Genomic DNA, 14,594 nt, shown 5'->3' with positions numbered 1-14,594 from the left:
CCAGACTCACAGACTCCCACTTTTCATATTAATTTTATTTAGGCTGTTTATTTTTTGGGATGGGGTATGAAAGGCAAACACTATATGATTATACATCTTTGCACTAGTCATGCAGCATTGGCTGAATACTTGTAGGCGGTGGAAATCATCTTACCATGAATGACATAATGTCTCAACTCTATATTTACCTCATCAGTGAAGAAACATCTAGTATTTATAACTAGTATTCTTTAAATCTTAACATTTTATACAGATGTATGCTGTAGCTACTTATGAGAGGAGTGCTGCATGGTTAGTCTGAGACCACTACAGAGTTTCTGAGATGCAAGCTAACCTTTTTAATTATTGGTCATCAAGGATTAATAGTGGGAAGGTGCAACGATTCTGAAATGAACAGAAGAGACAACAGTTGGAACATTAACTTATTAAACTGTTGAAATGAAACCTGTACACTTCCGGGTATTCTCTACATTTTGTATATATTCTGTGTGTTTTCTTTGAACTGCAATGAATAATCCACCAAGGGCTATTTGCATGCTAGACGTTTATTTGAGATGATGTACTTTCTCTTTTTTTATTTAAACAACTAACTAAAGGATAAACCAGACTCACAGACTCCCACTTTTCATATTAATTTTATTTAGGCTATTTATTTTTTGGGATGGGGTATGAAAGGCAAACACTATATGATTATACATCTTTGCACTAGTCATGCAGCATTGGCTGAATACTTGTAGGCGGTGGAAATCATCTTACCATGAATGACATAATGTCTCAACTCTATATTGACCTCATCAGTGAAGAAACATCTAGTATTTATAACTAGTATTCTTTAAATCTTAACATTTTATACAGATGTATGCTGTAGCTAATTATGAGAGGAGTGCTGCATGGTTAGTCTGAGACCACTACAGAGTTTCTGAGATGCAAGCTAACCTTTTTAATTATTGGTCATCAAGGATTAAGTGGGAAGGTGCAACGATTCTGAAATGAACAGAAGAGACAACAGTTGGAACATTAACTTATTAAACTGTTGAAATGAAACCTGTCTATTGGCGAATGTTGTGGCAGTACAGTGTGGCTTTATCAGTTTTTATCGTAAAGAGCTTTTGTTGACCTGTGTGCATTGAATAAAGCTGTGTATTGTATCAGAAATCTCAGAACTCGAGTTCCACGAAAGAGCCGTTTGGCTCTTCCACGGCACGCCCAGCCAGGACTGGATGAATTCATTACCGACAAGTGATGGGAAGTCAGACTCATTTCCGCGACTCGGTTCTTTCGAACAGTTGAAAAACAGTTCAAAACAGATTCAGCGATTCTTTTACGTCACGGCGTAACACGTCAGCGAGTGCTGCCTGACGACTGCTTTTCGAGGAAAACCCTAACTTAACTAACTAACGCAGATATATCATTTCATCTACTGTGTGAGTTAAATATTAAGCATCAAGAGAACGTAAATAACTAGGTTTCATACTATAGCCAAATGGTGCTAAGGCCACAGATATTTTCTAGAGAATATTTAGCGTCTTTTTTTCCCAACCCATTATTAGACTAATGCTATATATAAACCTAATCAGATTTTTTTTGGGGAATCTCTTAATGTTTAAAATGTTCGTCAGTAAAATATATATATATATATATATACTTTTCCACAAAATGACAGTCATGTGGTGCAACCAACATGCAAAAATCCCATAAAATAGGAAATGACATCAGAGTTTTTTAGCATTATTTAAGAGTCGTCAAATGATTGGATTTACTTAAGTATGAGCAATAGTAATAGTTTTCTTTCGCACACACTAGTATGATTGATGAAAAAGATAAACATCAGTCGTGAAACATAAGAATGCTGAAAAATAATACACTGATTGGTGGTTTTGTATACACTCACTATATCTCTGGCTTTCGGTTTGTAAAAATATGCAAACTAAGAGGGTGCTCTGTCTCTTTTCAGCCCACTCTCAGTTTGAAAGCTAAAGTTAAGCAGAAGTAACAAATGTTCTGATTATAGAAGTAGGTCAGCAGTGAAAACAGTGAGAGTCTGCCGTTTTAGATGGTGAGTCTGCACCCAGTCCATGAACTAATTCATGTCAACACCATTTACATTTATTTTCATTGCAAAAAAGCCCAATGTATTAGTTGGAAGGATTATAATTTTCCTCTTATAGCAAGATCGGTGAGACACAGTCTATCCAACATGTGTGTCTATCTATGAGATGATGGCTTGTGAAAAAAATATATTATCAGGTTCATACTTCCAAACTTCGGCTTAATCTATTTAGTCTGTTTTAATTTATATTTAATTTGGTATTTTTCTTATTTCAGTTTAATATACAAAAACAACTGTGTGTCGCTATCAAAACATAGCTCATTGTTTGTTAACCATCTCTGCAGTAGTGACTTTAGTGGTGCAGAAATGACACGTTTTAGCTTGAAATTAGATTTGTTAGGAAGTCTATTTGCTATGATGCCCAGCACAACACAACAGTGTTTTTATGTCAATTACAGTAATTAGTTTAAGAGTTTAAACTGACTCCCTTTAGTCAAAGCCGTCAGAAACATTTTTAAATGTTTCAGTGCTTAACAAGATGCAATCATGTCATGTAATTAATGGAGAGAAAATGTTAAGGCAAGGTAATGTTTCCAGAAGTGAAAACTGAACAGCTGCTGGCTGCCAAATTCTTTCAGTGTTCCATGTCTGAGGGAAAGAGAGAGAGAGAGAGAGAGAAAGGGCTCTCTGCCATTTAAATACTAGTAAGGTGCTGGTACTTCATAATGATCTTAGTTTATATTTAAATCTATTTTTTTTTTTTTGGAGAATTGTGCTGAATCAAAGGGGCAAAGCAGTTCATTCTGACCACATGATCAGTAGTGTAAATGTTAACAGAAAGCAGTCAGCATTGTACACTAGCCCAGAAAGAATGAGGAGGGAGGGAACGAGAGGAAGAGAGACGCGATTTTTGTTTCTTGCAACATGCTGAAGCCATCAAATCAGCGCCTAGGGGTCCCCCTTGTCCCCACCACTGTCTTTTTTGGCAACTGAAGTACATTAAGGGAATAATGTTAAACGCTCAAACTCTTTGGTTTAAAAGAAAAATAACACATTAGCAAAAACAATAGGTTACTGTCGTAACCCCGGTTCTCTGAAACATCGAGTGGAGAGATCCACCTATGGGAAGGGCATCCGTACCTGACCTCTGCAGAAGCATCCAATTGCACCAAGTCTGGCTAGACAGACAGAAGCGCGCAGCCAATGCCAGGTAAGCCCCCACCCCCTTACATGTGAGCATATAAGGCCTGCACGCGACGCTATTCTCCAGTAAGTATATTAGCTTCTCGTGCGGCAAGCGAGGCAAAGCTGGTGGATCTCTCCACTCGATGTTTCAGAGAACCGGGGTTACGACAGTAACCTATTGTTCTCTTTCATCCTCTCGTGTTCGAGATCCACCTATGGGAGAGACATGGACAGCTCCCCGATTGCCCAATACACTCACAGTGAGGTTCTGTAAGCAACAGAAGGTCGGTCACCCCAAGGGTGCGGTGCCTGACATGTCCCATAATCATGCACCTGACAATCCTGACACACACACACATGACTGCTGTGCACGGGCAGGACATGAAACATGTATGAGGCCCACACAAGTAAATAAATCCAGCAACACATATGAAACATCCAGGCAGGAAAATAAATGCATGCTTGGTGACACGAATGTGCGTGGCCCGACGGCCCACTCACTCTTCGTTCCTTTACTACAATGTGTAAATGGGAAGGAAGAGAGGGAGGTAACAAGGAGCTATGAAGACCCCACCCCTAAAACAGAATGTGCTACCGAAGTTTTGGTGACATCCAGTCGGTACTAACGCACAAACATATGGGGAGAGGCCCAGCTGGCAGCAGAGCAGATGTCCTGCAGTGACACTCCCCTGAACAAGGCCCAAGAGGCAGCTAAGCCCCTCGTGGAATGAGCTCTGATGTTCCCTGGGGGCTGCACACCCATCGATTCATATGCCAAAGCAATAGCTTCCACAAGCCAATGTGAGAGGAATTGCTCAGATATGGGACTCCCCCCTGTTCGGGGGAATCCATGAAATAAAGAGCTGGTCGCTCTTCCGGAAAGCACTGGTCCTGGTCATATACGTCTGTAATGCACGAACCGGACACAGAGCATTCAGCCTCTGATCCTCAGTGGAAGAAAAAGGTAGAGGGTGAAAAGCGGACAGCTCCAACACCTCCGATGTAAATCCAGGGAAGCACTTAGGCAAAAAAGCCGGGTTTGTCTCAAGAAAAACCTTATCTCCACTAAGAGAGAATTTAGTGCACGAGGAATGAACCGAGAGTGCATGAAGCTCACTGACACATTTAGCTGAAGCCAAGGCCAAGAGCAAAGCTGTCTTGAAGGACAGCAGCTTCAGGGAAATACTTCCCAGGGGCTCAAAAGGGGATTGAGACCGAGCCTCCAGCACCATGGAGAGGTCCCATTCAGGAACAGTTCTCCTGATAACGGGCAAAGAACGACGGGCACCCTTCATAAATCTGCGGATTAGAGGATGCTGCCCGACCACTGAGCCCACAAAGCCCACGTGGCAAGCAGAAATAGCCGCTAGGTAGACCTTAATGGTGGAAAAAGACCTGCCTTTATCCATAAGGTCTTGTAAAAAACACAAAATATCAGGAACTGAGCACTGATATGATGCGAGACGATGCCCATCTCACCACCCTTCAAACACCTGCCACTTACAGCCATGTAAGGACAGAGTAGACACGGCCCTGGTATTCTGTATAGTAGCAACCACACGCAGGGGAAGCCTTAGCATGTTTAAGTCTGTCCTCTCACGGGCCAGGCCCAGAGAGCTACTCTGTCCGGGTGTGGGTGATAAATCTCCCCGTTCGCTTGAGATAATAGATCTGTGCGGAGGGGGAGGCGTCATGGCTGGGCACATAACAGAGGAATTATCTCTGCCAGCCACGGTGCTTTGGGCCACCTGGGTGCTATCAGAATGAGAGACAGGCCCTTCTCGCTCACCCTGGCCAGTGTTGGAGTTATCAGGCACAGGGGAGGAAAAGCATACAGCAGCACTTTGGGCCATGGGTGGGCCAGTGCGTCAACCCTGAGGAGTGCATCCACATCCTTTAGCGAGAAGAACATAGGACAATGGCGGTTTTCGCGCGAGGCGAATAGCTCTATGGTTGCCTGTCCGAATCCCATCCATATCAAGCCCACTATCTGAGGGTGGAGGCGCCAATCTCCGTAGAGTGGATTCCCCCTCGATAGAAGGTTCGCGCCTCTGTTCAGAATGCCTGGAACATGAGTCCAGGAAAAACCGCCTGCTCCGCACTAAAAGTTTGTGAGCTAGAGCGTGAAGTTTCGATGAGCGCAAACCGCCCTAGCGATTGATATATGCTACTGCTGTGGTATTGTCGCAGTGTACGAGCACATGATGCCCCTGCAGGCGAGGCAGAAAATAATTCAGAGCTTTCCACATGGTCATAAGCTCTAAATAATTTATGTGCGCTGAACGTAGTCTGCTCGGCCACAAACCGTTCACCGTTCTGCCCTCCTGGGTGGCAACCAAGCCTGTTAGGGACGCATCTGTCGTTACGACTTTCCGCAACATCACCGTCCCCAAAGAGGTTCCCTGTGCGTAAAAGCCCATGCTCCTCCAGTGGCGCAGAGCTGCCGTGCAGGTGTGCGTCACTGTTACAGAGCGGCAGAGATCGCGGGTGTCCTGCAGTACTTTCACCTTCGATTCGGCTATTATGAGCCAATCGTCTATGTATGTCAAAATCCGCAAACCTGACATTCTCAGGGGGGCTAAGCCTGCCTCCACACACAAAGAAAAAGTCCTTGGGCTTAGGGCGTGTCCAAACGGAAGGACTGTGAATTTGTAACATATGCCTTCATAGGCGAAACAAAGGAACTTCCTGTGTGGCGGATAAATGCTTATGTGGAAAACATGTGGATCTTTCAGATCGACCGATGTGAACCAGTCGTTCTGTTTTATGGTGCGGGTCAGAGTGCCGGTTAACATTCTGAAATTGTATTTCCTCAAATGTTTGTTCAACACTCTTAGGTCCAAAATAGGGCAGAAAGAACCGTCCTTCTTTGGAACCAGGAAATAACGAGAATAAAATCCTTGATTTATCAGATTGGGGGGCACCACCTGAATCGCTCCCTTTAATAGAAGGGAAGCGATTTCCTCGTTCAGAATGTGAGCGGTGCTCTCCTCCGTGTGAGAGGAAAGAATGCCATTGAAATATGGGGGTTTTATTACAAACTGCAGTCTGTAGCCCTGCATTACAGTTCACATCACCCACTCGAGAGCCGAAACAGTCTGCCAGGCCGACTCGTAACTCGCGAGTGTCCCCACCAGAGCCGGGGAAGAGCTGGCATTCTCGTGTTCGCCCAGTTGGCTCATTTGTGATGCAATGGCGCAACAGTTTTCCTCACAACAGACCCCCTGAACGTGGGGGGAGAACACACAACGTCCACTGAACGCATGGGCCGGGCAGCCACAAGAATGGGGCGGTCACCCTCTCCATGAGAAAGCCTCCGTCTTTTGGACAGGGGCTCGGGGGCAAAAAGGGCTTGCGGCTCGAGAACGTAGACCCGGCTGCCCCAACGGTCGAACATCAGGCCGGCCGCTTGCGTTTCGAGTCGGAGGGGGTTGAGTTAGAGGGCTTTCCGGCCGCGGGCTTTGCAGAGGGTGGGTTACTCTGCCGTAGGGTGGGTTTGTTGCCGGGCTTTTCCTTGCTCTGATGGAAATTTCGTCCTGTGACAGGAGGGTTAGGCAAACGCACAGGGGGCACCTGGCGTTTGAAGGCCTCATCCTCCTCCTTGTCGCCGTAACATTGCTGCATCAATCCAATGGCGGGACCAAAGAGAGCCCGGCCGGAGCACCCACGATGCACCTCTTCTCACTGTCGGGGAGGCCTGACAGGTTAAGCCAGAGGGCGCGCTCTCCCACCACAGAAAGCGCCATGGAGTGCCTGCAGGCTTGGACGACCTGATGGGCATTGCGGAGGATGAGGTCATTGACAGTGATGAGCTTCTTCCACCAGATTGGAGAGGGAGCTCCTTTGTCCAGCTGCTGCCCTAAATCGTCCAGAATCTCCGCTTGGTAAGTGGAAAGGAGAGATGAAACGTTTAGGGCCCTGACAGCCAAGGCCGAGGATTTGTAAGCGGACTGGTGAATTGAGGCAGAAAAATTGTCAATTTTATTGGGCAAAACCGGCTTCGGGGGAGTGAGCAGCCCGCCGTGGATGGGGTTAAGGTGCCTGATGATAGAGGGCTCGATGGCAGGGGGGGATCACCCATGCTGAGAGCTCCCATATCCTTCACCTCGAGGCCCGTGAGACCATGTTTGAGATCGAGCGGATCGCCCCAATTGTGTCTCATGTGCTTAGCGCATACTGGGAGGACGGGAAAGAGTTGTTTCCTCGGGCCGGGAGGCGGTCCCAGCAGTTTCCCATCGTAAATGTCCCTTTCCTGGTCGGTGGCACTCTGCGGAGCTGGCCACTCAATGTTGAGGCGAGCGGCCGCTCGTTCACACACGTCCAGGAGGATAGACCGGGGTAAAGCAGCGAGGGCGTTAACCCGGAGGAACGCTAGAGGAGCGGGTCATCATCGCCGGAACCAGTCGGTTCGTCCACAAACGGGAGGTTACCCGCGAAGATGTCCTCTTCGGGAAAAACAGAATTGGGCTGGTCAGCCCAGTTGAGAGACGTTGCGCTCCGGGAAGCCCCCGGTAGCGCGTCGTCATCACCGTGTCCCCCATCCGAGTCCAAAAGGCAGAGCTTGACGCACTGGGTCGTGGCAACTTTGAGTCTGCGCCGAAGGAGCTTTTTAGGCAACGTGAGGCAATGGCTGCAGTTTCCCGGGTTCTCCAAAGCCTTTTCAGCGTGCTTGAGGCCCAAGCAGACCACGCAGAAGGGGTGCGAATCCTTAGTGGCGACAGCGCCACACGTGGCCGGGCAGGCCCGTGATGTGCAGCCCCCGAAAGAAGTAGGTTTAGAGAGTGACATGCCGACGAAAAACTGAGTAAAATCCGTGGCGGGCTGCCGTGGAAGAGGGGAGCATATGAAAATAATCACAGAGCGTGGGCGGCTCAGGATGCAAAAACAGCTTTTTCTGGGCTGAATAAAAGACTGTCACATCTGGCGGAGGCTGATCTTGACGATATGTCCTCCTGAAGACACGAAAAGTGAGCAGTGATAAATCCAACCCGAGCTGTGAGGTGCAGAGATCACAAGAAGCGAATGACAACTAGAGAATAGCGTCGCGTGCAGGCCTTATATGCTCTCATGTAAGGGGGTGGGGCCTTACCTGGCATTGGCTGCACACTTCTGTCTGTCTAGCCAGACTTGGTGCAATTAGATGCTTCTGCAGAGGTCAGGTACGGATGCCCTTCCCATAGGTTTATCTCGAAGACGAGATGATGAAAGAGAACACACTAGGTGATTTCAGGCGATTTGGTTTTCTTCTGAAATAAATGTTGTCAATATAATTCCTTATTACCTAAATGTATGATCAGAGATCAAACTGGTGTGACAATTTCAAACAAAATCAGGCCAAAACTATGTTCTCTTGGAGTTTGTTTTGGGAAGTTCAGTACAGTTTGCCAAAGCGAACTTTCTGGAAATCTGGTAAACACCTATGCTCCACGAAAGTCAGATGTCCACAAATTAATAACATGAACACACCGGAGAGCTGCTTTATAGTAGAAACTGAAGTTGTAATTCTAAGTGAAAGTGACACTGTTTTTATGTTTAATACTATAAAGCTGCAATTCAGTAAATAAACGTGACTTGACTGGAGTGCGGAATTGCAGAGCTGGTGCGAACATATACACATTGCTATGATCAGATACTTTCCTAACTGCTGTTTTCTCAGCACTGTCATTTTTGTTGTGCGTTTATTTTGTTATTGAGAGGAAAGCGAGCAGCATAAATTTACATATTCATCTAAATGCTCCAAACAGCTTGGGTGCCGTTGAGATTTTTGCTAACAGCATACCAATGCAAGGGTGTTTCAAACCTCTTTTACCCCTAAGCAAAGAGCGAAAAAGAACTTTGCCGTGAGTATATTGGGGCCTTAAATCCAGTTGAGTTGCTGTTAAGCTACATACTCAAACTATATTGTTATATGCATATTCACTGCTTTTCTCCAGGAGGCTGGATCGGATCCGGAGGGCTACGGCAGAGGAGCAGAATCCAGTCCAAGTGCCTCCCACCTCAGACACCAGTCCACCGAGCCAACCTGCAACCCCTCCCCCCTGGCAAATGGAGCCGCCGCCATCCTATGAGACTGTTATGAAGATCACTACAGCTGTAAACCAAGTATAACCACTGCTTTGACTGTAGACACCGACACATTATGATGTGATTATGAAAAATTGGTCTAATTGGGGGTGCACAGATATCAAAAATCTGTCATTCACAGTTAAGCCACTAATTATTTTCATCTAATGGCTGATAACTGAAAAATCGCCATATTAAAATCTATTCTACTTAAATAAATAAATACTTTAAAGGGTTAGTTCACCCAAAAATGAAAATTCTGTCATTAATTACTCACCCTCATGTCGTTTCAAACCCGTAAGACCTTCGTTCATCTTCGGAACACAAATTAAGATATTTTTGATGGAATCTGAGAGCTGGCTGACCCTGCATAGACGGCAACGCAACTGAAATGTTCCCAACTCCAGAAACGTAGCAAGCTCTGTAAAATAATCCATGTGACATCAGTGGTTCATCCGCAATTATACGAAGTTACGAGAATACTTTTTGTGCGCAAAAGAAAAAAAATAAAATTTATTCAATAATTCGTCTCCTCCGCATCACACTGTTTACGTCCAGTGGATATTCTCCAAAATGGCACCAGGGTGATGCGGAGGAGACGAATTGTTGAATAAAGTCGTTTTTTTTTTTTTTTTCGCACCAAAAGTATTTTCGTGGCTTTGTATAATTGCGGATGAACCACTGATGTCACATGGATTATTTTACAGATTTCCTATCTACGTTTCTGGACATTTCAGTTGCGTTGCGGTCTATGCAGGGTCAGACAGCTCTCAGATTCCATCAAAAATATCTTAATTTGTGTTCCGAAGATGAACGAAGGTCTTACGGGTTTGAAACGACATTGAGGGTGAGTAATTAATGACAGAATTTTCATTTTTGGGTGAACTAACCCTTTAAATACTACAACTGAATGTAGGCATCAAAGAACAGCAATGTGATGAAAGATGGATATTTTTCATTTTTTCATGTGCTGTATGAAAGGTATTTTTCAGTAACTTTCATTTTTAGATATGCTACAAAAAAGGTTGGTTTGAATGAAAAACAAAGTAACAACTAATTTTTATGCATGAACACAGCTCTGCATGCACTCTACAAGAGATGGTGCACTTAAAGGGTTATATATATATATATATATATATTATATCTCTATCCTGCAAGTTATTGTTATAGTAGATGCAGACTTCAAAATTAATCTGAATCTAAAAGGGAAACTGAACCCAAACTCCAGTTTCCTATCTTGTTATGGACTGATATAGAAATTTTTGCTGATGTGATAAACAATATATATATATATATATATATATAGAATTTTTATTTTTTAAGCCGATAATTGAAGTCCACCAAGTGTCATAAACAGGTTAAAATGGGAAGAAAACAGTCTTTCTTATTTCTTGTATATGCACATTTGTAGGCTAATTCTGTGAACCATCCTGTAATCTCGTTCCTCACTTGTGTCATGCCAGTGTTTGTGGATACTGAAATTTAAAACTTAAAGCTTATTTAATCATCATCGGCTTGAGGTCTGAGAGACCCCAAGGCCATTTCAAGAGTTCAAAAACTAGTTACCATTGAAGGTTGATTGTTGTTGTTTACTTTCATTTGTTTTATTGTATTTCTCTACAGTGTTTTTACTGGGGTCAAAAACAGAAACAGTATTTCTAAAATAAATACCAGCCACAGTAATGAAATGTGGATTTCTACTTTGTGATAAAAAAAGGGAAAAGTGTCAATATGGGTTTTGATTAGGTCAGATAAAGGGAATGAACACATTAATTTGAAGGGAAAATAAGATATTAATTTAAAAACACTATTGTTATTTAATATTACACATACACTACCATTCCAGTTTTGGGTCTGTAAGATTAAGACTGAATTCACAGCATCATTAATTCAGTGTCACATGATCCTTCAGAGATTATTCTAATATGCTGATTTGATGCTCAAGAAACATTTCTTAATAATATCAGTGTAAAAAACAGTCGAGCTGCATAATATTTTTTTGCGGAAACCATCAGTAAAATAAATGTAAATGTCTTTACTGCTTTCATCAATTTAAAGTCCCTGCTGAATAGAAGAATTACTTTCTTTAAAAAAATAAATCACTCACCCAAAACTTTAATGGTTTTGTTTATTATTGGGCTTGGTGGAAACCTAAACAGAACATGAAGGTTAAGATGCTAGGTTATGATTGTAATGCCACTGAGTACCTCTTTATTAATAAGCTGAACCAAATATTGAATTGTGCCTTGATTTTTACTTATTTTTTCCTAATGACCAAAACATGTTTTTGAGATAGATTTAGACATTTCTTAATGTATATTATCTAATTTTTCTATATTAATGTTTGACCTACATTGTTGTAAAATGAGATTGAGAATTGTTTTTTTTTTTACCTCTCTCTTGAATGTCACTTTCACTGTCACTTTAACAGGCCTGTCTTTTTTCCATGTGTGTGTTTTATTAATAATATATCACATAATGCTGCATAAGTGTGTTTTCAGTGATGTTTTGTCAGTTACACATCATTTTGTTAGTATATTACTATAACATGTGCATAAAAATACCGATACGCCATATGATACAAAAACTGTATTGTTCATTTGTATTTGGTAACCAATAATATTATCAAACCAAAGGTTTTTGTGTGTTTTTGTTCTTTATTCCTCTTCTACTATATCATTAAGATGCCAGAATTCCTGGAAATGAACATAGTAAGATTGTTCAAGCCAATGCAACCTTTACCTGGGGGAAGGTCACCTGACTAAGGCCCATTACAGGTTCAATGATCCGAATCTCGGTTCCCCACTGGCCCTGCGTCCTGTCACTCACTCCTGCCCTTCACCTCTATGGGGACACATTCATAAAGCTCCACACGCTCACCGGTACGTTCCTCTGTTAACTTAACATACCACCACTGGACTACTAAGTTTCCTCCATGGCAGAGAACAAGCCGTACCGTTATGGGCTCATCGTTCTTGGGATGGCGTTTGTGGCGTTGGGTCTGTTCATGATTTCTGTAGAGAAGCCACAGGTGTTCGCCACGTTCTGTGCTGCGGGAGTGATAATGGTGGTTATGGGGACCGTCTGGTCGGTGTGTCAGTGTTACCCCAGGGTAAGGAGGGTGGGCTCTTCCCACTGTTCGCTAATAGATGGATTTCATATTTTATGTTCATTGCAGAGAATCAAGCATGTGCATATAATTTGTGTCTTTGTAGTATTCAAGGTGTCAAAACTGACTATGTTTGTGTAGCATGGTAGATTAATGGAGTTGTCAAAGCATGATATCAGATCTTAGGTAATTAATACTCAAAGTTAGAGTTTGAATTGTTTTACATTTGAGTGTTTCACCTGTCCTACAGGTGACTGTCATACTGCCAGATAAGGAAACGCTCTGTGGGGCTGGAAAACAGGACTTGAGTGCTGGAAGCTCAGATGAAAAAAGGTTAGCGTGACCTCTTTACAAACAATACAAATTTAAGATAAACTGCAAACGACATTAAGATTTTTGACTGAAAAGCATTTGCCAATGGGAAGCATACAAATCATTCAAGAAACTATTGTCTATTTTATGTCATGTCAATAAATGTGGTTCTCAAGTAAATTTTTATAGTAGAAAACAAAACAAAAATAAACTTGATTTTTTTTTTTGGTGTTTACAAAGCTAATTAAGGATGTTCTAAATAGAAACACTTTTTTCAGTTTTTTTGTGATTGAATTAATAATTTACTTTAAGAGTAAAGATAATGCAAATGATCGTCTCCATCACCCTCCATTCATTCATCCAGTCTAATTCAAGCTCTTCCTTCTCTTTCTGTCATTACACTGTGTGTTTATGTGTTTCCTGGGAGCCCATCAAGACTCATTACTTTCTAAGTCTAAATTCACTTCCTCTGTAACTGGGTTCAGCAGTTGGCTAATTGAATCTTATGAGCCAGAGAATGTAATTACTCAGTTGATCAGATTATTTTTGGTAAAAATCTTCAAGAGACAAGGGTTCAACCTTACAACTCAACAGCCTCTAAGAATCTCTCTCTCACTCTCAGCATGATCAACACTGTTTGATGTAAATTGCACTGATAATAGTGAGTTTTAGAAAGCAGTCTAAAAAAAAAAAAAAAAAAAAAAAAAAAAAAAATGTAGCAGCTGGCATCACTATACTCAAGATCATGCATCTTTATCTCCATCATCAAATCTTTTCACGCTGACTGACATTTACACATTTTTATTTATTTACGCCATATACCATCCAATGGGGAGGAGGGGTGGGCACTCTGGAGGTCCCTCAGGACAGACACGGGACAGTGGGCCTCCAGAGCGGTACCCATTCCGGGTGCCATGGCGGATCCGGAGCCTCGGGAGGCCATGGGGGACAGTTGGCCCCGAGCAGGGGACTCGGGAGGCCATGGCGGAGCAGGGGACTCGGGAGGCCAAGGCGGATCCGGAGCATCGGGAGGCCACGGCGGAGCAGGGGACTCGGGAGGCCATGGTGGAGCAGACTCCGAGGCTGCGGCCCCAGCCCCCGCCTCGGCCTCTACGGCTGGAGCCATAGTACCCCCCCCCAAAAAAAATACTTGGAGAAATGTAGGGGTTGTATTCGGGGCCTGGAGCCCTCCCTGGGCTGAACGGGGGATCAGGAGCCCTCCCTGGGCTGAACGGGGGATCAGGAGCCCTCCCTGGGCTGAACGGGGGATCAGGAGCCCTCCCTGGGCTGAACGGGGGATCAGGAGCCCTCCCTGGGCTGAACGGGGGATCAGGAGCCCTCCCTGGGCTTGACCGGGGAACAGGAGTCCTTCCTGGGCTGAACTGGGGACCAGGAGCCCTCCCTGGGCTACACTCGGGAACAGGAGCCCTTCCTGGGCTGAACTGGGGATCAGGAGCCCTCCCTGGGCTACACTCGGGAACAGGAGCCGAAACCTCCCTGGGCTTAACTGGGGAACAGGAGCCCTCCCTGGGCTTACCGGGGGAACAGGAGCCCTCCCTGGGCTTAACCGGGGATCAGGAGCCCTTCCTGGGCTTAACTGGGGAACAGGGTAGCGCTTACGTGGTGCTGACACTGGAGGGCGCTCTGGAGGAGCAGGCACAGCAAAGCACCTTCGAGGAGCTGGGACTGGAGTGAGGTTTGGGGCTGGAGCCGACACTGGAGCGAGCTCTGGGGCTGGAGCTGGCACATATTCGTCCGTGGGGCTTGCCACACTAACGTACTTGGTGCTTGCCACACTAATGTCCTTGGGGCTTGCCACACTAACGTCCTTGGGGCTTGCCACACTAACTGCCGGCTGACTTGGGGAAGCCGCGG

General features: G+C 44.3%; 1 protein-coding gene and 1 pseudogene across 1 annotated transcript in view; one reads left to right on the top strand and one right to left on the bottom strand.

Annotated features, from left to right (window-relative positions):
- Positions 1 to 3,794: 3,794 nt before the first annotated feature.
- On the bottom strand, positions 3,795 to 4,929 carry LOC107566142 (uncharacterized; annotated as a pseudogene).
- Positions 4,930 to 12,233: 7,304 nt separating this feature from the next.
- LOC107566144 (barttin-like) overlaps positions 12,234 to 14,594 on the top strand; it is a 10,177-nt gene continuing 7,816 nt past the window's right edge. The window contains exons 1-2 of the mRNA XM_016251517.1: positions 12,234 to 12,410; positions 12,658 to 12,740. Coding sequence (XP_016107003.1) covers positions 12,234 to 12,410; positions 12,658 to 12,740 — 260 coding nt within the window. The remainder of the gene's footprint in view (positions 12,411 to 12,657; positions 12,741 to 14,594) is intronic.

The sequence above is a fragment of the Sinocyclocheilus grahami genome, unplaced genomic scaffold, assembly GCF_001515645.1.
Source record: "Sinocyclocheilus grahami isolate Dianchi unplaced genomic scaffold, SAMN03320097.WGS_v1.1 scaffold1051.1, whole genome shotgun sequence".
Classification (NCBI taxonomy): domain Eukaryota; kingdom Metazoa; phylum Chordata; class Actinopteri; order Cypriniformes; family Cyprinidae; genus Sinocyclocheilus; species Sinocyclocheilus grahami.
Note: the sequence above shows the minus strand (reverse complement) of the source record. Positions and strands in the feature narration are given on the sequence as shown.